Source organism: Scyliorhinus canicula, chromosome 14, assembly GCF_902713615.1.
Source record: "Scyliorhinus canicula chromosome 14, sScyCan1.1, whole genome shotgun sequence".
In the NCBI taxonomy this organism is placed as follows: Eukaryota; Metazoa; Chordata; class Chondrichthyes; order Carcharhiniformes; family Scyliorhinidae; genus Scyliorhinus; species Scyliorhinus canicula.
This window is the reverse complement of record NC_052159.1, coordinates 100,381,968-100,404,618: the sequence shown is the minus strand read 5'-3', so window position 1 is coordinate 100,404,618 and position 22,651 is coordinate 100,381,968. Positions and strand designations below refer to the sequence as shown.

The following is a 22,651-nucleotide window of genomic DNA, read 5'->3' as shown; positions in this document are numbered from 1 at the left end:
CTGCTGCCGCTCCTCTCCTGGCCTGCGCTCTGGTGCCGCTGGGGGGGGGGGCGGGGGGGGGGGGGGGGGGGGGGGACTTGGACCTGCCGCTGCCTCCGTTGCCTCCGCTGCTGCCGAGGATCTTCTGCCGTCAATTTCGTTGGGGGTGGGGGGGGGGGAGGGGTCCCCTTCCCTGCCCTGCTCTCCCCGCTGCGGAGAAAAAGGCCCCGACCTCGTTATCCTGCGGGAGTCCCTTTCCGTGCGACCGCTCCGCTCGCCGACCGGAAGTGTTCTCTCAATACATTCCTAACTTGACCAAGTTACTTACTCCACTCCACAATTTGTTAATAAAGGGACAACGGAGGAGGAGCTGTAGGATGGAGCACAGGCACGCCGGAGGACCAGGAAGGCTCTCATCCTCATCCTCACCGGATTCTCATAGAACGGGGCAGCACGGTGGCATTGTGGATAGCACAATTGCTTCACAGCTTCTGGGTCCCAGGTTCGATTCCGACTTGGGGTCACTGTCTGTGCGGAGTCTGCACATCCTCCCCGTGTGTGCGTGGGTTTCCTCCGGGTGCTCCGGTTTCCTCCCACAGTCCAAAGATGTGCAGGTTAGGTGGATTGGCCATGATAAATTGCCCTTAGTATCCAAAATTGCCCTTAGTGTTGGGTGGGGTTACTGGGTTATGGGGACAGGGTGGAGGTGTTGACCTTGGGTAGGGTGCAGAGCTCGATGGGCCGAATGGCGTCCTTCTGCACTGTAAATTCTATGATGAGAACGAGGCTTTATCAGTCCGCTCTCAATTTCCCCCCAAACCTTCCTTTCCCCCAATCCCTCCCACTCCATATTCCCCTCCTCCCCCTAGAACATAGAACAGTACAGCACAGAACGGGCCCTTCGGCCCTCGATGTTGTGCCGAGCCATGATCACCCTACTCAAACCCACGTATCCACCCTATACCCGTAACCCAACAAACCCCCCCCCCCCCCCCCCCCCCAACCTTACTTTTTAGGACACTACGGGCAATTTAGCATGGCCAATCCACCTAACCCGCACATCTTTGGACTGTGGGAGGAAACCGGAGCACCCGGAGGAAACCCACGCACACACGGGGAGGATGTGCAGACTCCGCAGACAGTGACCCAGCCGGGAATCGAACCTGGGACCCTGGAGCTGTGAAGCATTTATGCTAACCACCATGCTACCATGCTGCCCTAATCCCTCCTTCCACGCAATCTCCCCTCCCCCCATTCCAGGGTGGGGGTTGGGGTTGCAGCCAGGCCACAGTGAAGGTTAGAGGCTTCACATGCATCAGGTGTAACATGTTTTAATTGTGAACATTTGATTTTTTCATTTCTCCCCAACTATCCCCCCCCCCCCCCCCCCCCCCCCCCCCGGTGCCCAATGAGTGTTCCTCTCTCTTCTTTATCTTTTGTGGTCTACTAACACGTTGGGTTATGTCCCCAGGATGCAGATCAGAGCTGGAGGCAGCCTCCTGCTTTTTGCTGTGGCCTTTGATGCTCTTGGCGAACATCCTCTCGAGGGCCTGGAGCCAGGGCTCCTCAGCGACTTATCAGTGTCACTGGCATCGCCACATCACCCTGTTCTGCCCGCTGGCCTGGAGATGCCGTGTTGTCAGGTGGGGACGGTTTGGGAGAACTGAGACCGTCAGCATCTCCTTGGTGCAGGCCCCAGATCAGCCTCCCGCATCCTCCTCCAGCCCAGAGGGCGTTGGGAATCTTCATGGGAGAGAGGGGCAGCTGGAGTGAGATCCAGATGCCTCTGAGTCATCTGGCCCTGACAATCCTGGTGGCTCCCCGTTTGTCTAAATCATGTGCCAACGCCCACAGCGATGCTCCTTAGTGATTGGGCCATGCTTTGCAGTCTGGCAGCAATGTCCACCTTCAACTGGGACATGTCCCTCAGTGACTGAGACATGACGTTAACGCCCTCAGCCAGGGTCATCACACACTGACCCAGGCCTTGGGCACCACCACTCAAGACGCAAAAGTCGTGCTCTCGGCTTTCCACAGCGGTCACCCGTCTAGCGTGTTGACCTCGGTGCTAAGCATTGTCAGGATCATCTCCTGTGCCCGTAGCCTTCCAGACTCCTACAATCGGCTACATACTTGCTCAAATGTCGCTGACATCCTCTCCTGAATATCACGGATGTTTCCCATCATCTGCACCAGCTCTGGAAGACCCTTGTCCAGAGGCTCGGTATCTGACGGGGACCCCATTGGATCCAGGGATCCAGCACACCTCTGACTAATAATTCTCTTGGATTTTCCTGTCTCCACCTGGTGTGCATCAGCAACTGTGTGGTGCTCACCAGATTGTGCCCCAGAAACTGAGGTTTGTGTCTCTGTGTGGACGGAAGTTGAGGGTGACTGCTGTGACGATAGTCTCCTCAGAGCTCTCCTCCAAGGTGTTCTCTTGGGCGACTGGGAGGGGTGAACGACTCTGGAAGGCCCGATCCCATCAGATGGACATCCGGCGACACAGTGCACATGTGGTCAGTGAGAGGGAGGATCATTTTGTTTGACTTGAATAACCGACTTGAGGCAGCTCTCTGGATGATGGAGCGATGGATCGTTCCCTCTACAGTGCAGTCCAACCTTGCTGTCGGCGATTACTCTCTCCTCGGTCAACCCCACAATTTTCAGGGCTGGTGAGCAGGTGAATCTCTGGTACTCTGCCACCCCCCCCCCCCCCCCACCTTGGCCATTTCCTGCTTATTATGGTCTATCTTCTGCGGAGACAAAGAGAGGGCATTGTGAGCCACACGCTTGATGGGTCAGGTGGGTCTATAGCAGGTGGCATGTGTGGCACTGCACCTAGACATGAAAGTGTTGTGCTGGTGGGTGCTAGTGTGTTCTGAGGAGCAAGCATGACGATCGGAGGTGGGGGGGGGGGGGGGGGGGGTGCGAGGTATCAGTGAGTGATTTGTGGGGGTCACGGCGGGGGGAGGGGGGAGTCGGGGATGTGCAAGAGTTGGGAATTTGAGGGGTGGTAGATGGAACTGATGCCAGGAGAGAGGTTGTAACTTACCCTTACTGCTCAGTGGAGGTTGTTAGTCACCTTACCACATTATAGTGCAGTCCTCCTAGTCATACTGCCCGCACTGACAATCACTGCCACTGCCTTGCAGGTGGCATTAGTAACCCTGCTGTTGGTCGCGGATCCTCGGGGAACAGGATGGGCTGCCTCACATCGACGCCATCGAGAAGCCTGACCAGGTCAATATCCCCAAAGCAAGGAGCAGGTCTGCGTGCTGCAATTCTTGTGTGTTGACTGGGAGTGGGTGGTGAGGGAGTGTTGAAATAGAGCTCCCCCTGGTCAGCAGTGAGATACTGAGAAGCTAGTCTGGTGAGTCAGGTTGCGAGACAGCCAGTAATGGCAAAAATCTCCCAGGGACTCATTTCCTGCTCTAAGTGTCGCTAAGTACCGCCCGCAATCTCGCCAACCTGGCCATTGTGGAACACCCCACCAAACACGCCCAAGATCCCACTTAGAAATGCTTCTATTAAATCACGCCCATAGTCTTTCCATGGAAACTGCCACCTGAACTCCCTTGTTTGGATGCTAATGTTTGTCACCATAAAAGTGACTGGAGCAGGTGGCTTGAGCTGTTTTCTGAAGGACAAACACTCAGAAACAATTACATATAATCAGCATCATTAACCCCTTAATTTTTCCAGATAGTAAAACAATTAACTTTGTCTCCACACAGATTTCAGAACTATACATCTGATTTACCGCAGAATGTTGTGGAGCTTGCTATCAAGGAGGCTTTACAACTTTGGGCTGATGTTACTCCTTTGACATTTACTCAGAAAACATCCCCTTCTGACATTGAAATTCTATTTGCTGCTGGAGGTATGTTCAAATAAATTATTATTATTAATTAGACAATAAAATCAGCAACTGCTAATGCTGTGTGCCCCCCCCCCCCCTCCCCCCTTGACCTGTCACCACCTTCCCCCCCAACCCACTCAGCCACCCTGCTGGGGTCTGCTGGCATGGGCTCAGTAACACTCCTGGACTGACCTCACAGTCCGGGCTCCATCGCTGAATGACTTCTCAGGGATTGTGCAGCGCCAGCAGTGGCCACTTTGTGCTATGGGGGCCAGAGTTCTGTCGGCCTTTTGATTAACCAGCAACTCCTGGAGGCAGGACATCAGCTTGGAACGGAGCAAAAGCTCAACCAACTCCAATCAGCAGCTGAGTGACCATTTAATGGTGGTGGGGCGCATCAGGCCCACTTCTGACTTTTACATCAGTGCAGCGGAGACCTCGCCATCTCCAGTGTAAAATGTAGCCTGCGAGTTCAAATCCCTGCTCGACAATTGGTGAATTTAAATTCAAGTAATTGGTTAATTGTGAAGTAATACATGGGGTCAGCAAATCAGTGAACTATTGTTACCACAATCGTAAACTTTATTTCATTATTCAAATGATTACATGTGATCTTTTCAACCGCAACTGGAAACTCATTTTACTGACGTGTTTGTTCAATTTTACTTGTTAGCTCATGGCGATTCTAGTCCTTTTGATGGACCCAATAACGTTCTGGCCCATGCCTTTTCTCCTGGAACTGGTATTGGAGGTGATGCTCATTTCGATGAGGATGAATTGTGGACAGATACAAGTAGTGGTAAGTGTTCTTCCCCATGAATTAAAACTCAATGATCCAAATTGCTTGAGACCTTGTTGGTTGGAGACGGCCACTGCTGCTGTTTGTGCATCTTGGAATTGAAAAGCAGTGAATTGCTGTGCCTAATGTTTATTGTATATTGTCTGCATGTTGTAGGTTGCTTCAGTTACTAACTGATCAGGACATTAATGAAAATGAGAGTTGTGGGTAAACCTATTTCAATCCATTTTCAGGCCCAAAATGTGATGTGCTCATAGAATGCACTAGAGGGTCAGGTCTGAGGTTTGTTCAAAGCTGGGCCTCTTCCCACATCTGAAGACTTCCAGCCATTTGAGCCTCTTGAGGCAGCTCATTGGTTTCCTGTGGAGCAGTTTAAGCCAGCTGTGAAGTCAACGGTTTTCCTGATGTATGGGTGGGGAAGGGAGGTGGTTGGTGTAACTAGGGAAAACGCATTGACAGAGAAAAACAACCAAAATGTTGGAGCTCACTGAAGTTACTTAACGCTGCGTACTGAGATAATCTCTGGATCGAAGTAACTAAAAAATGTAAATTGACTGCTGATGTATTCCTGTGGGAGTGAGAAATGCCATTGTGGCCCCACTGATGCCTGTTGTACGGCAGATCCACTTTAATCAGAGATGCTCCATGTTAGGGAGAACTACTGAAGACTGTCATCTTTCCAGTGCGACCTCATAATGTGATGTCAGCCCTGCCATCAGAAATCTGTGAGGATTGGAGAGCTGACATCAAAATGTTACACCCCAATTGCCTTATTTGAAGCATCTAGTCCATCCTCCAGCATGTTCCCAATCCACACTTCATACATGACCCCACTGCCATTCCTTGGAAGAAATTCCCACTCGAGTGTACGGAGAATCTCGATCACTTCAAGAAGAATAATTGGAAAGTAACTATTAATCATCACTGTCAAAAACTGCAGGGGTCACAGGTTAAATGTGATGTAAACTTTCCAATTTCAATACTTTCCGTGGCCTAACAGACTTCGTCATTTGTGCCTGTCACTGGGTCAGATTGGTTAGATTCCTGTCTTGTCCACTGGCACAACTTGTAAGATTGCAAGCTGAAATATATATATAATCAGGAAAACCAGGGATACTTTGATGTGCGTCATGGGCTGGATTTTCCATCCCGCCAGCCCTGTTTTCTGGAGCGGCGTGGACCGACGTCAGCAGGATCCTCCATTCCGGCAGCCGGCCAATGGGGTTTCCCATTCCATCCCACGCCATCGGGAAATCCGTGGTCGTGGGTGCGCTGCCAGCGAAGGGGAGGATCCTGCCAATGGAGAATCCCGCAGCACTTCTCTTTCACCAGCGCTGGCAGAAAGAGTGAGTGAGAAGGAAGAACTTGGATTAAAGTAAATCAATGAATGTCCTAAGAACCTCACGAAAGGTATAACTTTTTTTGAGGTGCCGTTTTTTTTTATGAGGTGCCGTTGCAGTTTTGTGATACTTGGAAACCAGGTCCCAAAGAGATCATCGGGTCCGGTAATCTTGGTTGAGACTTAAATGATCTTGGGAACTCTCCTGCTCAAATCTTGATCGAGAGGGTAAATGAAGCTTTGATTGAATTTTGTTGCATCCAAAATCCTATTTCTCCTCTTGTGCAGCACTGGAGGATACGCTCAAACTGCTAATCAGGGGCATAAACCCACAGTCTTTATTCAATGGCCAGAGTGCTACCTATGAGCCACAATCAATAGTTAGTCAAAATAATAATCTTCAGCACATTTGAATGTGATGCTCAGATCTATAGTGAGACGCCTTGAACAGCATTTTGCCAAGTTGCAGGTGGGAACAATGGCATTGGTGCATCTCTTAGTGAGGTTGATGGAGGCTGCATACTCTGTCTGCTGCCAGCCTTCAAAGTGAACTTGCAGCATAACTTATAATCAATCACTCACATTCATTTCAGAAATCAATGTGATCATTCTCGGGATTGTCAATCCCCAATCTGTGGAAAAGCTGCAAATTTAAGTGTGGATGAATCAAATCTGTATCAGATATTTCAGATCTGAAAATGTATCTAACTGTGTATCAGTTGAATTGCCAGTAATTACTCTACTGATGTAGAGTAAGAAGACTCTGCTTGTCTTTATTCTTGTGATCATTTTCTGGCCCATTTGAACATTGGATCATGTTGAAACAATATAAATCTGTGACCCACCTGAAATATATGGAGGAAAGATATTTATGCAGTTGTTTTGTCCTTGATTCTAGAAGCAATTTCAATGGACTTCTGAAAGACTGACAGAACTAAAATATCTATGAATAGAGATCATGAAAAAATATGCTTCATACACTTTAGTTAAAAAAAGTTTGAACAAAATATTTTAACATTGTTTTTCCAGGAATCAACTTGAAGCAAGTTGCAACCCATGAATTTGGACACTCTCTGGGACTCGGTCATACTAATATTTCCGGCTCTGTGATGCTTCCCTTCTACACATTTGTGCCACCAGATAGTTTTGGTCTTTCAAAGGATGATATTGAAGGAATCCAGTCTTTATACGGTACAACAACATTGATCTTTATTGATTTCCTGACTTTAAATTAATCCAAATTCACATGCATTTCACTGGAATTTGTCAAGCAAAATTGAGCATTTCATCTTTTAAGAAAATTTCAAAGCAGGTGACCAGACTTTTGAGCAAAGAGGTGGACTTGAAGGAGCATCTGATCTTTATTAGTGTCATAAGAAGGCGTACATTAACATTGCAATGACGTTACTGTGAAAGTCCCCTAGTCGTAACAACTGTCCTGTTCGGCAACACAGAGGGAGAATTCAGAATGTCCAATTTACCTAACAAGCACATTTTTGGCATTTGTGGGAGGAAACCGGAGCACCCAGAGGAAACCCACACAGACACGGGGAGAAGGTGCAGATTCCGCACAGACAATGACCCAAGCCAGAAATTGAACCTGGAACCCTGGCGCTGTGAAGCAACAGTGCTAACAACCGTGCCGCCCGAAGGAAGGGGAGGTCAAAATGCAAAGTGGTTTGGGCAGGGAATACCAGATCCCAGCGCCTTGGTAGCTGAAGACATAGAAATCTATAGTGAATGGATTGAAAGCTTGAATATTTGAGGATCAGAATTAGAAGAGCACGACTATTTTGGAAGGTTGTAAGGCAGAAGTGGTTCCAAAGTTAGGGAGAGGCAGAATCATCAAGAAACTTGAAATCAAGAATGGCAGTTTCAAAATTGAGTCATTGCTTAACTGGGAGCCAAACTAGATCAGTGAGAAAACCCCAAATAAATGCACATCAACCACCCTTACACCACCAATATTTGGCGCACTGTTTAACTGGATGACTCTATCCTCTGAAAAATCTCTTTATGACCTCCTTATGACCAGTCCAAAGATGTGCGGGTTAGGTGGATTGGCCATGATAAATTGCCCTTAGTGTCCAAAATTGCCCTTAGTGTTGGGTGGGTTTACTGAGTTATGGGGATAGGGTGGAGGTGTTGACTTTGGGTAGGGGGTAGGATGCTCTTTCCAAGAGCCGGTGCAGACTTGATGGGCTGAATGGCCTTCTTCTGCACTGTAAATTCTATGTCTATGTAAAACCTTACTCCACTCCATTGTTCTCACCGCCTTTAAAATCAGCTCAAAACTATTCTCGACCAAGCTCTTGCCAGTTCTCCTAATTCTTCCACATGATTAGCTGTTAGTTTTGTTTTCTCTTTTACAAATTGTTTGGTGTAATTTCCACGGGGATCTATCAATCTCTTGCTGTTACGTCAGCAGGTAATCAGTGGAAATTTTAAAGCAACAATATAAACATTTCATAATATAATTTTTCTGGACACCCAGCTGATTTTCTTGTTAAATTATGCAGGGTACCTGATTACTCCATCTGGAAATTTCAAATGATTTGATACAGGATTTGAAATGAAAATCGCTTATTATCACAAGTAGGCTTCAGTGAAGTTACTGCGAAAAGCCCCCAGTCACCACATTCCGGCGCTTGTTTGGGGAGGCTGGTACAAGAATTGAACCATGCTGTTGGCCTGCTTGATCTGTTTTAAAAGCCAGCTATTTAGCCCAGTATACTAAACCAGCCCCTAATTTTAGAATGCTAACAGCACAGTGGTGATCGATCAGGCACCGGCTCATGCCATCCGCCCTCACCGCAGGAAAAAGTCAGCTTGGCACCCTGCAGTGTGACTGGGCACCTTGGCAGTGCCACCCAGGTACTCAGGTGGCATGGCCAAGGTGCCAGGCTAGTGCTGCCAGAGTTCCAGTTGGTACCAGCATTGCCAGGAAGCCACTCTCCCCAGAGAGCATGCTCTCAGGGCCTACAATACCCTAGGACACCCTACAAGTGCCATTCCATCTGGTCCCCATCAGAAGGCGTTAGATCCCAATGCCTGAATAGGTCAGGGGATTTTCATATTCAGGTTTGCAAAGTAGTGATCCCGCCCACAATGGACGGGATTCAAAGCGCGCCATCTTGCAAGATCAAATTAGACCTTGCAATGTGTGGCGAACTGGGTAGGCCCCGGAAGAGGGATCACACAGCATCTACCAGCTGCGCCGTGCCACTGTTCGGGCACAGTGCGGCCGGTAGACCATGCCCACAGTATCTCCATCTATTCTACCAAGATTCCTCGGGATTTTGAAAACTTCCATCAAATCTCTCAATTTTCTCTTCCCTAACAAGAACAAACCAAGCTTCTCTAATGAAGCCACATCACTGAAGTCCATGCTTGTAAGACTTTCTTGCACAGTCTCTAAACTCTTCACATCCTTGTGAAGTGCCCAGAGATGGAGAAAATAATTAATCATGGCCAAACCAATGTTCTATAGAATTGATCTGTGTTGCATTATTTTCAGTTAAGAGTAATGCTATTGTTTGACCATTGCATTTAAGTTCTAGGAGTTCAGATGTGCTTTGGTGTTGAAAGGCAAATTAATTATGAATCACTTAATCTATTTTGATTATTTTAATCATAAGGGAAAGGGATTTTAAGACATAACAATGTTATGGTAGGTGCTCAACTGAAGTTTGAACAAAGGTAGTATATACCAAAAAATGTTATTGTCCAATTGACGTTTTTAATTCATTCAGTGGACTGAATTTGTTTATTGTCACGTGTACCGAGGTACAGTGAAAAGTATCTTTCTGCGAGCAGCTCAACTGATCATTAAGTACATGGGAAGAAAAGGGAATGAAAAATATATATATTCTCGGGCAACACAACGTAGAATTTGCTGGCAAGGCCAGCATTGGCTGCCCATTCCTAATTGCCCATGAGAAGGTGATGATGAGCTGCTTTTGTTTTCTTTAAAAATTTTTTTACAGTACCCAATTCATTTCTTTTCCAATTAAGGGGCAATTTAGCATGGCCAATCCACCTAGCTTGTACATCTTTTGGGTTGTGGGGTTGGAACCCACGCAAACACAGGGAGAATGTACAAACCTCACACAGATAGTGATCCAGAGCTGGGATCGAACCTGGAACCTTGAGGCCACAGTGCTAACCCACTGCGCCATCGTGCTGCCTGATGAGCTGCTTTTTGAATTACACACAGTGCATGTGAGATTGAGGCACTCTGACAGTGCTATCTGACAGTTCCAACATTTTCAGCCAACAACAATGATAATTCCGAGTCAGGATAGTGTGTGACAGGGAGGGTAACTTGAGAGCATAGCCTGTTGATCTTGTCCTTCCTGGTGGTGAGGTAACAAGTTTGGAAGGTGTAAGAAGGAACCTTAGCAAGTTGCTGCAGTGCATTGGTGGTGGAAGGGAGCGACCGTTTACGGATGGATTCCCAATCAATCAGGCTGTCATGGTGCTGAGCTTCTTCAGTGTTGTTACCAAGAAGTGCCATTAAAACTTTCCTTTGAATTGCTGTATTCACATTGCAATAATTTTTCTTTAATTTCACGTTATTTAAAATCATATCTCTTTCAATTTAGGAGCTGCTGTTGGGACATCACAAGCACCAACTCAGACTTCAACACAAACACCAACTCAGACTTCGACACAAGCACCAACTCAGACTTCGACACAAGCACCAACTCAGACTTCGACACAAGCACCAACTCAGACTTCGACACAAGCACCAACTCAGACTTCGACACAAGCACCAACTCAGACTTCGACACAAGCACCAACTCAGACTTCGACACAAGCACCAACTCAGACTTCAACACAAACACCAACTCAGACTTCGACACAAGCACCAACTCAGACTTCAACACAAACACCAACTCAGACTTCGACACAGGCACCAACTCAGACTTCGACTAAGGAACCATCAACGTGTGACCCAGACTTGTTCGCAGATGCTATTTTTAGAATACGGCGACATATTTTTCTCTTCAAGAATGGGTAAATAATGCAAATAATGAATCTCCTGCTTACAATATATCATAATATCCACTCATGTATGTAATGAGATGTAGACAGACAGTGATTGACACATAGGATGACCAGTAAATATACAACACAGAACAGCCAATCACCAGACAGGACACTACCACTATAAAGCCAGAGGGCACTAGGTTTCCCGCTCTCTCGGGACCCAGCCACTGAGACAGTCAGAGTCCATGAGCTAGCGAACACAAACACCATGCGGTAGCTAGTAAGACTGGTCAGGCTACTGCAAGGTCATTAGTCAGATTAGTAGAGTGTCAACCCACAGCTGAATATGTATCGCAGTTCTCAAGTTGAATAAAAATGTTGGATCACCTCCTGTGTTAGACGTCTGGTTCTAACTTCCCTGCATTGAGTTACAGTCCATGTCGAACCAATCTGCCTAACACATCACAATATTTATGCTCTATTCTAAACTGAAACAAATTCAGATGGGCTGATTTTAACTGTGAACACTGAACAAGATTATCTTCCCTTTCTAAGTGGGAGGATATCTGAGCTCGTTAGGGCCCTGGCCACATTTTCTTTCTGCAGCAACAAGCAGATCCCCCACTACTCCAGATTGTTATTGCAAAGGGGGCACGTAGTCGGCTTTCCAAGCTGTACTGTACTGTAGGAGTATGTGGTTGTGGGAGGCAACTTCGCTCCTTCTCCTGGTCTCAACAAAAACAGTGTTGGACATTTCCTCTTCTGATAAAAAGACCACAGGCTGTTTCTTTCAGCCCAGATAATGCTGGATCTGCTGAGTATTTCCAGCACTTTCTGTTCTTATTTCAGATGTTTACTGGAACGTTTTGTGAGCACCCAGCAGTGGTGGCTTATGGATCGGTAGTTGGATCACTCACTTCTCCGAACAAATAGACAAGGTGTGGCTTATAGTAGATAGAGCCTTGATACGCGCAATAGAATTCGGAACTGACTGAGGTTCCTAGTCACCCTCCTGAAGGACCGGGGAGTGGGTAGGATTGGAACTCAAATGAGTTGGGAATTGCAATGGTCAGATCTCAGGGCTGCTACCACTCACTTCCCACCCATTGAATTTATTATTGATCATGGAACTCTAATAACATAGTTGACTTTCATTTTAGATGGTACATAAATAAAATGATTACAAGTTAAATTAAAACAGTGCAATACCTTTGCCATAAGTACAGTAACTCAATATTTCCCTAAGGCTGGGCAATTGAACAAGGGTTTAAACACACAATGTTAACCTGATTTTTACTTTTTCAAATATTGATGGAACTGCTGTGTTTGACATTTTGTAATTTGTTCAGATTGCAGGCTGTTTAAATTTTATTTTTTTCAATCATAAATTGATTTGAGCAAAAGAAAATGTAAAAACTATATTGAACATGTTGCTGGTTACATTGAAGCTCAGTTGTCAGTTTCTTCACAGATTTAAGATATTTTAATACCTAAAAGATTTCTGAATATGCTTTACAATGACCTTGCACCTCAGACATGTTTTAATGTCGAGAGTTTCTTTGACATCCAACAAATAGGGGCAGTTAGCGTAGTCATTCTATCTGGGTATGTGGCCAAGTGTATGAGTGGCTCAAACTCATGCAAAGGGTGGCACAGAGCTCAGCACTGCTGCCTCAAAGCTCCAGGGACCCAGGTTCAATTCCGGCTTCAGGTTATGGCCTGTGTGGAGTTTGCACTTTCTCCCTGTGTCTACTTAGGTTTCTTCCGGCTTCTCTGGTTTCCTCCCACAGTCCAAAGATGTGCAGGTTAGGTGGATTGGCCATGCTGAATTGCCCCTTGGTGTCCAAAAGCTTAGGTGGGGTTACAGGGATCAGCTGGAGGTGTGGGCTAGAGTTGGGTGCTGTGTCCAAGTGTCATTGCAAACTCAGTGGGCCGAATGGCCTCCTTCTGCAATGGAGGGATTCTATGATTTGAAAACATTATAGAAACTTGATTTGCCCTGGCCAAAATTTGTGTTTTAAACTGGTCTCCCTTTAAAGCTGGTTTGGTAAATTCCAGGGAAGCTCCTGACCAAGATGTTTACAACCGCAATTCTCACCTACCACCCCCCCCCCCAACAAAAATTAAATTAGAACATATATTGTGATCATCTCTGGTTATGTGCTGTTTATCAATGAGATTTCTGGCCAGCAACACATATGTAGTAACTTATCTCATTAAAGCTGGATGACGCTGATACAATTTTGTTTATTGTTGCCTAGATTGTACAAGGTTCAAGGAAGGCCAGAGGTAATCCCAGTAAACAACACATGGCCAAGTATGGTGTCAAATGTTGATGCTGCTGTTTCATACCGCATCCGACGCAGTCAGAGATGGGGACGGAGACACAGCAGTCACAGAATCATTTTTTTCTCAGGTTGCACATTTTCGAATTTCTTTTGTAATAAATTTATTGCCATGATAGTATACTGCGTTAGATCGGGGGGAGAGTGGGGTGTTTTTTTCTGGGGGCATTCAAGGGAAATAGTCGGGGTGTCAGGGGAGCAGCAGAGGTGCCAGTCACATCGTTACCCCGAAGTTAGACTAAGACTTTTCTGACCAACATTTCATGGATGATTATCCAGGTAAACAAGTCGGAAATAGCTGGACTTTAATGGTTGAGACTAACTCAAAGTTGGGGACTTTTCGGAGGGTAACAGGGAACAGAAGAATTGGCCTTTGGCAGTTCAAACTTCCTGAGAAATTCCTATGGTGTCAGTGGATTGGGACTTCCAAGGAGTCGCGTAGCATATCTTCCAGTGTTCGTCTGGTCTCCGAATATCGGGAAACTGGAAGATGTGGACCAATGTTTAACATCACTATAAAGAATTAACTCCAGTTAGCAACCGGAAACAACCGTTGAAATTGTTCCCTTTCTGGGCTGGGCATTGCATTTACAACTATCACATTGTTAGAAGGATTCTTGAGCTGGGTTTAAGAGTTAATTAGAATGCAAATCCAGCAAGTTTATAAAAAGAATCGGTAAGTGAGATGCCATTTATGCGAAGCAAATGGTCGAGTGACATGATTTGAAAAGTTAATTCTGAAAATTTGTAACATAAAAGCCGAAGTTTTGTGATGGGATCATCACTTCCCACCAGCCGGGAAACGGGATTTGAGCCGGTGACATTTCCTGGAGCAACCATCTCTGCTCCCTGGCAGTGACAGAACAGGCTTCCTGCCATGAAAGGTTGAGCATTTAAACCTCATCAGCCTTCCCTGCTGCAACAACCCCCATGTTGAAAAGGGACCGCTATACAACAGGGTTTTAACCTGATGGGTTCTGAACAATATAACCCACCGGGGGTGGTTTGGTAAATATAGCCCCAGGGGGCAAGCGGGTCGGGCCTGGGCAGTTCTCTGGCACTGCCAGGTGGCAGCTCCATGGGGGAGGTTCTGGAAGTGGGAGGTGGATTTTGTGTCTGTAGGGATGGTTGGATTCCATGGTGGTGGTGGGTGGAGGGTGGAGGGTGGCGGTTATGTGGTGGGGGCAGGATTCCATCACCACCCAAATGGAGTTGTTGACTAGTCACAGCAATCAATCTCCAACAAGTATTCTGAAACAGATCCTGAAATGTCACAAGGAAAACTTGTGAGGAAGAGCCCAGGGAACCATAGTGGAAAGGTTGAATAAGTGGGTAAGGGGATTGCGATAGGCAATTACCCTGTGTCTCAGTCCTGATGAGGCAGACAACAGATAAACGTCATGGTGCCTGCTCATCGAAATGAGTTCAGATTGCAGTCCTGTGTGAAAAATGCTGCTGACTGGCCGCATGGTTAGCAGGAGGCCCAGGTGCACATGCAGCTGGCAGAATGTACAGCTGTCCTCTTAAAAGAAGGTTGGCACTCTTAAAGACCCTCGAGGCACCCTGAGGAGGGGATGGGAGCAGATGGACAGAGATAGGAATGCTTAGAATCTGGCCCTGAGCACCTGGCTGCACTGCCAAATAAATTTTAATGACCTCCAATGACTGGTCAAAGTCGGTGAATATATCTTCAAAGGATATCTCCCACATACCCCACCACAAATCTCTCACACTGCTCATCATACCACATACAACCACCCCCCCCCCCCCCTCCCCCACACCCCCACTCACTCTTAGGCACTCGGGATTCATGTTTAACATTCAGATCCATCACCTCACCGTCACAGACTTAATAATGCCTCACACCCACCTTGTGTTCCTTCCAAGGAACTCCAGCTGTTCAGCCATTGGCAGGTACACTCCCCAAACAAATTGCACAACTTAACTGACAATTCTGTAGCCCTCTTGCAGGATGAGATAGCACATAATCACAGGAAGCAGTGGAGAATCAGAGGTACACAGAGCACCTACATCTCCTGAGCCCTCTAGAAGAGATGATGCTGTGCATCATGGAGCTGGCTGTAACTAAATTTGTTGCATTTGGCATCAACAGGAACATTGAGGATGATAGTATGTTCTTACCACATGCACCACCCAATTCTCACTTCACCCACATCCTCGTCTGGTATGACGTGTTGGCTCCCGTTGGTGTGATCATGAAGCTCTTGCTTTCACCTCATCCACCTTCCTTCACACCAATCCACCCATTCAGCAACTCTGCTGGGGGATATCCAAGAATTGCTGCCCCGTAGCCACTGCAGCCTCTTCTTGAAGGTCGGGAGTTCCCCCACACCTTGAATGAAGAAACATCATCACTGGATGTAATAATTGCATCCACCATCTCAAATCTTGGCACTGAGTAACATTTACAGTTTATAGAGGTTAGGTCAGTATGTGGTGAGCCACTCAAAAAGCCTCTCATCGAACTTTAGAAAGGAACGTTTATGTGCCAGCTCAGAGGGGGGGAGGCCACTTAAGAGCAAGGAAGTCATGGCCAGTTCCATGATAGCACTTGAAAGTCCACTCATAATGCACTGTACAGTAACTCACCCATAATGCACTGTGCAGTGGCCCACCCATAATGCACTGTGCAGTGGCCCGCCTATAATGCACTGTACAGTAACTCACCCATAATGCAGTGTGCAGTGGCCCACCCATAATGCACTGTGCAGTGGCCCGCCTATAATGCACTGTGCAGTGGCCCGCCTATAATGCACTGTACAGTAACTCACCCATAATGCAGTGTGCAGTGGCCCACCCATAATGCACTGTACAGTGGCCAATGTCTAGCTTCTATTACAGTAGAGATGGTAGTCATTCAATATCTCACACTGACATAAGATCCATGCCTGTGACCATGCAGCCCAAATTGGTGGCATACTGGTTCAGAGTGCTGTCACCATGAATACCATGGTTGTGAATACCAATGATCAAAGGAACATCCAAGCTCTCACAGCATTATAGTGATCACTGCTCCAGCAGCTTATTAGGATTGTCAAGGTACTATCCTGGAAATTGGTCCTGAGCAGTGGTTACCACTGTTGCTTCACAGCACCATGGTCCCAGGTTCAAGTCCCGCTTGGGTCACCTGTGCAGAGTCTGCACGTTCACCCCATGTCTGTGTGGTGAATAAAGATTGTTATTATTATTAATCTGCTGTGCAGCAACCTGCTGTCCTCTCTCAGGGTGACAGCTCCCACCAGGGTGACAACTCCCACCAACCAGGGGCTGGTTTAGCACACTGGGCTTAATCGCTGGCTTTTAAAGCAGACCAAGGCAGGCCAGAAGCACGGTTCGATTCCCATACCAGCCTCCCCGAACAGGCACCGGAATGTGGCGACTAGGGGCTTTTCACAGTAACTTCAGTTGAAGCCTACTCGTGACAATAAGCGATTTTCATTTCCACTTTCTCAATGTTGCAGCCTGTGCCTTTTAGCCAGCCAGCCCAGACCTGCCAATGCCAAGATGGAGTAGACCATAGCAGGACCTTGGAGGCTGAGGTCTGCTTAAGGTTGTCCTGCAAAGTCATGTGCAGTCTCCACCAATTAAAATCTGCAGCCTTTTACCTCATGCTGCAGCTGCTGGGGTAGTTCTGTGTACGAGCACTAAGGCAAAGGTACAAGAGTGAAAAGATATCTTTCTTTGCCTTGATGGAAGTGTTGATGAATAAAGATGTCAGAGAATGTCTTTATTTTTGTGGCGGCTTTCAGTTCCATTATTTTGGCCAAGAGACCACTGTGATGTCACATAGCAGCTGGATTGAAAGGTGGGGAATTGTGGAGTAGGGTGGTGAGGGGAACTGGAGTCTGAATCCCAGATACTTCCTCCCTTTCCTCCCCTTGAGGCGATCTCTGAAAACCTGTTGACAAAGATTAATTTCAAGGTTATGGAGGACTATCATGAACACTGAGACACACTCCCATGCATGTTTGGTGGGTGCAGGCTTTTGGGGAGGGGTTGTGCCAAGCAGCCTTGGTAACAAAACCATGTTTCATGGTCCAGGTATAGAGTGGGTAGTCCTTGTCAATGAGGAACTTTACTCTGGTTCTTTCCAGAGGGTATGGCTGATTAGTACCTGATGAATGCAATATGACTGCTGCCAGGATCTGTGGCATTCACCAGGATGACCCTTGGCCATGGTCGCACCCAGCAGGATGTTAATAGGCGAGTAGTCCTGATGGTCTCAGTTAAACTTTCAGTCCTGCTGAGCCACATAGTGCAAGGATACACCCCATTGAAAATCCTGTTAGGCTGGCAAATTAAGGGGAGGCAGTCGCGTAGTGGTATTGTCACAGGACGAGTAACCCAGAACCAGAGTAATCCCCAGGATCGAAACCCACCAGGGCAGACGGTGGAATCTGAATTCAATAAAACTCTGGAATTAAACGTCTAATAACGACCATGAAACAATTGTCGATTGTTATTAAAAAAAACCCCATTTGGTTCACTAATGTCTTTTAGAGACGAGAATCTGTCAATCTTCCCTGGTCTGGCCTACATGTGACTTCAGACCCACAACAATGTTGTTGAGTCTTAAATACCCTCAGGGATGGGCAACAAATGCTGGCCCAGCCAGCGACGCCCACATCCCATGAATGATTTAAAACAAATCTATGTGCTGTCTTTTCCTACATCTTTCTGCTTAATAAGAGGAAAACTTGAGGCCTCCTGCATCACCGTTATGAACTGTGAGATGTTACTCATGTCACCTACTCATGCCTAGAAGGATCTGCTGGTATAGAAGTTTAGGGCAATGATCTTGACAGCCAATGGCAGTGCTACATTTGCCTGGCTGGGTAGCTGCAGGTTCAGCTGAAGGACAATTAGGCACAATTTCCTTGGTGAATTGAAGCTTCAGGCTGAGGCGGAGGCAGGTGAAATACTCCCAAAAGATCTGTGGCAGAGTCCTAATGGCCTTTGATTAAGAGTCCTCGGTCACCCACTGTGATATCTGTATTCCACTTCCAATTCATGGTGCAAACTTTCTTCTGACGGGGCTTCAAACTCCTCTGACCACATTGGCAAAATTCAGCATCACTCCCTTGTATGTGCGAAAACTTTCCAAATTTCCTCCAGTAACAGAAAACAATACTTTCACAGACACTTCGCTTGGAAAAGGAACTTAAAAGCACCTCACCAGGAAATTACTCTTTCAAATGCTGGCATTTGGTTGGAGGTTCCATCATGTGAAAAGCATAAACATCTTCTTGATGATTAAGATGGGTGTGATCTGGAACTCGGCAACCCAAAATGGCAGATCATGCACCAAAACAACTCATTTTGCTTCTAGTGGACATGCAGCACATCCATTCCAGTGATTAAACAGCTGGGCAGTGACAAAGTGGTTGCAGTAGAAGTGGCTGGAAGCATTCTGGCTGACGGTTTTGCACCTTTAGTCTTCCGTGGACGTTCGAGGCCAATTGCAAATTCACCTTCACCCTCCCTGGTGTGCCACATTTCCCACATGTCATGTCTCAAATCAATGCATCCCAAGATGCTAATTCTCTGAAAGAATTCTGTCTAATTTGCATTTAAATGAACCAATACTAATTTCTTCCATCATCTCCTCAGGAAGTCTGTTCCATGGATTCATCATCTGCTCACAAGTCAATGCTATTAATACTTCAAAGGGCAAGTTCAAAGGGCAGCATGGTGGCACAGTGGTTAGCATTGCTGCCTACAGCGCTGAGGACCCAGGTTCGAATCCTGGCCCTGGGTCACTGTCCATGTGGAGTTTGCACATTCTCCCTGTGTTTGCGTGGGTTTCACCCCCACAACCCAAAGATGTGCAGGGTAGGTGGATTGGCCATGCTAAATTGCCCCTTAATTGCAAAACAAAAATAATTGGGTACTCTAAATCTTAAAGGAAAAAAAAAAAATCAAGTTCAAAGATTGGCATATAACCATCTCCATGTAAATAGGCAGTGACTGAGTGAGGCACGGATCGACCTGTTGGTTTATTTTCCTCCTCCTGTGGTGAGGTTATTAAACTTGCCCTTGCTACTTGCCCTTCCCCTAACTACTCTATTTTTTTTGACATCTTCCTTTTTCTCCTCTTGGAATCATCTCGGAATTTCTCTTCTCTCTGACTTTTCAGTTTCTCACCACTTCCAGAATATAAACTTTCCGTGTGGCTTCGTACTGTGGGTCAGTGGTTTCACCACTCCGATATTGATGGAAGTGCTATCATCCGCAGTTAATTCCTTGGACCTTGCAACATTATCATGATTGCCCTCGAAATTGTGATTTTCAGGTTATTAGAGGATGTTTTGCCTGATAGTTAGTAATTATGTGGGTTGTTCTCAATATTATGAGCACAATGATCGCCTATGTGTGGCAGCACTGAATGCAAATCAGTTGGAGTATAGAAGTATGACAATAGTATCTGGCATTGTCAGCATTGTTGCGTTATAAAAATGGTTTGGCCAATCAGTTTGTCACTTTTTTAAAAATAAACTGTTCTTCACCTTTCAGGGTCTCAATTCTGGATTTTCAGACGGAATAATCTGGTACAGGGATTCCCAAGGCCTATCACTGATATTGGCTTTCCAAACAGCGTCACTAAAATAGATGCTGCAATGCGAATTCGACGTGAGATATTCTTTTTCGTGGGCAATCAACTTTGGACGTATGTGGTTTCATATTTCTTTTAACATTTTGTGGCGCTAACAATTGTACACAAAGACTCAAGTGCTGTACAAGAGAGGCTTTATTACAGTGAGATGCTATTCCTCCGGCCACAGCTGTAGAATGGCATCTCAGTGAAATTTACGAATATTTATACTGCTCCCTGTGGGCGGAGCTAGCTGGCAGGGGCTTACTGGAGAAACCTGTAATACAGGTACAGCCATACATCCCCTGATGCAAGCACACATATATACAGTGGTTAGATCACCACACATTTCACCCATTTTCTGAGGCTTTTGTTGTGTGTTTTCTCTGGAGATTGTGACACACTGTACCATGTGCTTTCTTATCAGCTATCACAGGCGCCGCAATGAACTGAGTGGCCCATCTCCAATAAGCAGCACCTTTAGCGGAATATCCAAAGTGGATGCAGCTTTTCAATATCGAAGTAAGTGACCACTTGGTGGAGAACAGTAACTTACGGTTTAATAACCACAGTATAATTGACATAATAAAATGTACCAGTGAGATTGAAACAGGTTGTTTTTTAATGCAGAAGCTCTTAACTAATGGATCTCTTTATGTTTTTTTTTAATAAATGTTTTTTATTGGGTTTTTGAACAAGGTATATTTACCGTTCTGTACACAGGATAATAAACATATATATATATATACACATATGTAGAAGAGAAGGGCACACCCAAACATACCAAAGAAAAGGAAATAGTACAGAGTAAAAAAAAAATACAATAAAAAAAATTAAATAGAATGACTGGTCAGGTATTGTGCACCAGCTCAGAAGCAGCAAAGCAACTCTGTACACCTGGCAAAATTATTTGCAACTCGTAGGTAGGCGACTGTTTGCGGGGGGGAGCGGGGGGGAGCGGGGAGGGGGGGGGTGGGGGGGGGGGGATTGGGAGGGGAGGTAAATATACATTTGAGTGCCGGAGAAATAATTACAGTGGGCAATACGCGGATGGGTTTGGTGTTGTTGTCGCTTGCTTCTCCCGGACGGATCTCGCTGCCGTCTTGCGCTCGCCTCCACTTCTGGCGTTCCTCCCATCCTTCGTCTTTATTCTCCTAGTTCCGTGCTCTGGAGATGCCATGCTCATTATTGTATCCTGTGCCTTCCTTCTGGCTCTCATTTCCCTGCTTCCCCCCACCTCCCTGGTTCGCCTCTCGTGCTCCCTGTCTCTTCCCTCTCTCTCTCTCTTCCCTCTCTCTCTCTCTTCCCTCTTTCTCCCCCCCCCCCCCCCCCCCCCCCCCCACCCCCTGTGCTTCACCTTTCTTTCCTCTGAGGTTTAGCTGTTCCCCACCACCCCCTCCTCCCTCCCGGTCTGCACCCCCCCCCCCCCCCCCCCCCCCCCCCCGCTCCTCCCTCCCGGTCTGCCCCCCCCCCCCCCCCCCCGCTCCTCCCTCCCGGGCTATCTCTCCCTTTCATGCTTTAGCTACTTTCCCCAGTTTCTTGGCTACCTGGCGATTCTTCCTCTTGTTCGTTGGCCACAAACAGGTCCTGGAACAATCGCGTGATTGGCTCCCACATTCTGTAGCAGCCGTCGTCTGACCGGTGCTGCTGACCGCCAGCCAAACAGGATTCTACTGCGGGCGATCAGGGAGGCAAAGGCAAGGGCATCCGCCCTCCTCCCCAGGAATAGATCTGGCTGGTATGAAACACCAAGGCCGCCACTTTCGGGCTTGGCTTCACCCTCACCCCCACCACTTTGGACATTGCCTCGAAGAAGGCTGTCCAGTACACAGCAAGTCTGGGGCAAGACCAGAACATGTGGGCATGGTTGGCCAGGCCTCCTTGGCACCGTTCACATCTATCCTCCAACTCCGGGAAGAACCGACTCATACGGTTTCTTGTTAAGTGGGCTCTCTGTACCACTTTGAGTTGTGTCAGGCTGAGCCTTGCGCACGTGGAGGTGGAGTTGACCCTATGCAGTGCTTCGCTCCAGAGTCTCCTCCCTATCTCAATCCCCAGGTCGTCCTCCCATTTCTTTCTTGTTGCGTCCAGTACGGTGCCGGCCCTTTCTATCAGTCAGCCATACATGTTGCTACAGTTCCCTTTGTCTAATATGCTTGCGTCCAGTAGTTCTTCCAGTAATGTCTGTTGTGGCGGTTGTGGGTACGCCCTTGTCTCCTTTCGTAGGAAGTTTTTGAGCTGCAGATACCTTAGCTCGTTCCCCCCAGCTAGCTGGAATTTCTCTGTCAGTTCGTCCAGTGTTGCAATCCTGCCGTCCGTGTATAGGTCCTGTCCCTCCATCCTGCTCCCACCTTTTGAAGGTGGCATCAGTCAGTGCTGGTGTGAACCTATGGTTGTTGCAGATGGGAGCCTTGTCCGACATTTTGGTCAGGCCAAATTGCTGCCGTAGTTGGTTCCAGGATTGGAGGGTGGCTATCACCACTGGGGCGCTGGAGTGTTTATTGGGTGGGGATGGGAATGCCGCCATGGCGAGCGCCCAGAGGGAGGTCCCCATGCAGGAGGCCTGCTCTGTGCGCACCCACTCGGCTTCTGGCTCCTGGATCCATCCCCTTACTCGCTCGGCTGTTGGCGCCCAGTGGTAGAATTGTAGGTTGGGAGGGCTAGCCCCACCATGGATTTTGCTTTTTGTACGACCTTCTTTGGGATCCTAGCATCTCTCCCC

General features: G+C 47.1%; 1 protein-coding gene across 1 annotated transcript in view; it reads left to right on the top strand.

Moving 5' to 3' along the window:
- The window catches only part of LOC119977541 (neutrophil collagenase-like), a 51,416-nt gene that overhangs the window by 19,812 nt on the left and 8,953 nt on the right, over nt 1-22,651 (top strand). The window contains exons 3-9 of the mRNA XM_038818595.1: nt 3,717-3,862; nt 4,515-4,640; nt 7,009-7,170; nt 10,584-10,998; nt 13,233-13,387; nt 19,851-20,004; nt 20,357-20,451. Of these exons, the coding sequence (XP_038674523.1) occupies nt 3,717-3,862; nt 4,515-4,640; nt 7,009-7,170; nt 10,584-10,998; nt 13,233-13,387; nt 19,851-20,004; nt 20,357-20,451 (1,253 nt within the window). The remainder of the gene's footprint in view (nt 1-3,716; nt 3,863-4,514; nt 4,641-7,008; nt 7,171-10,583; nt 10,999-13,232; nt 13,388-19,850; nt 20,005-20,356; nt 20,452-22,651) is intronic.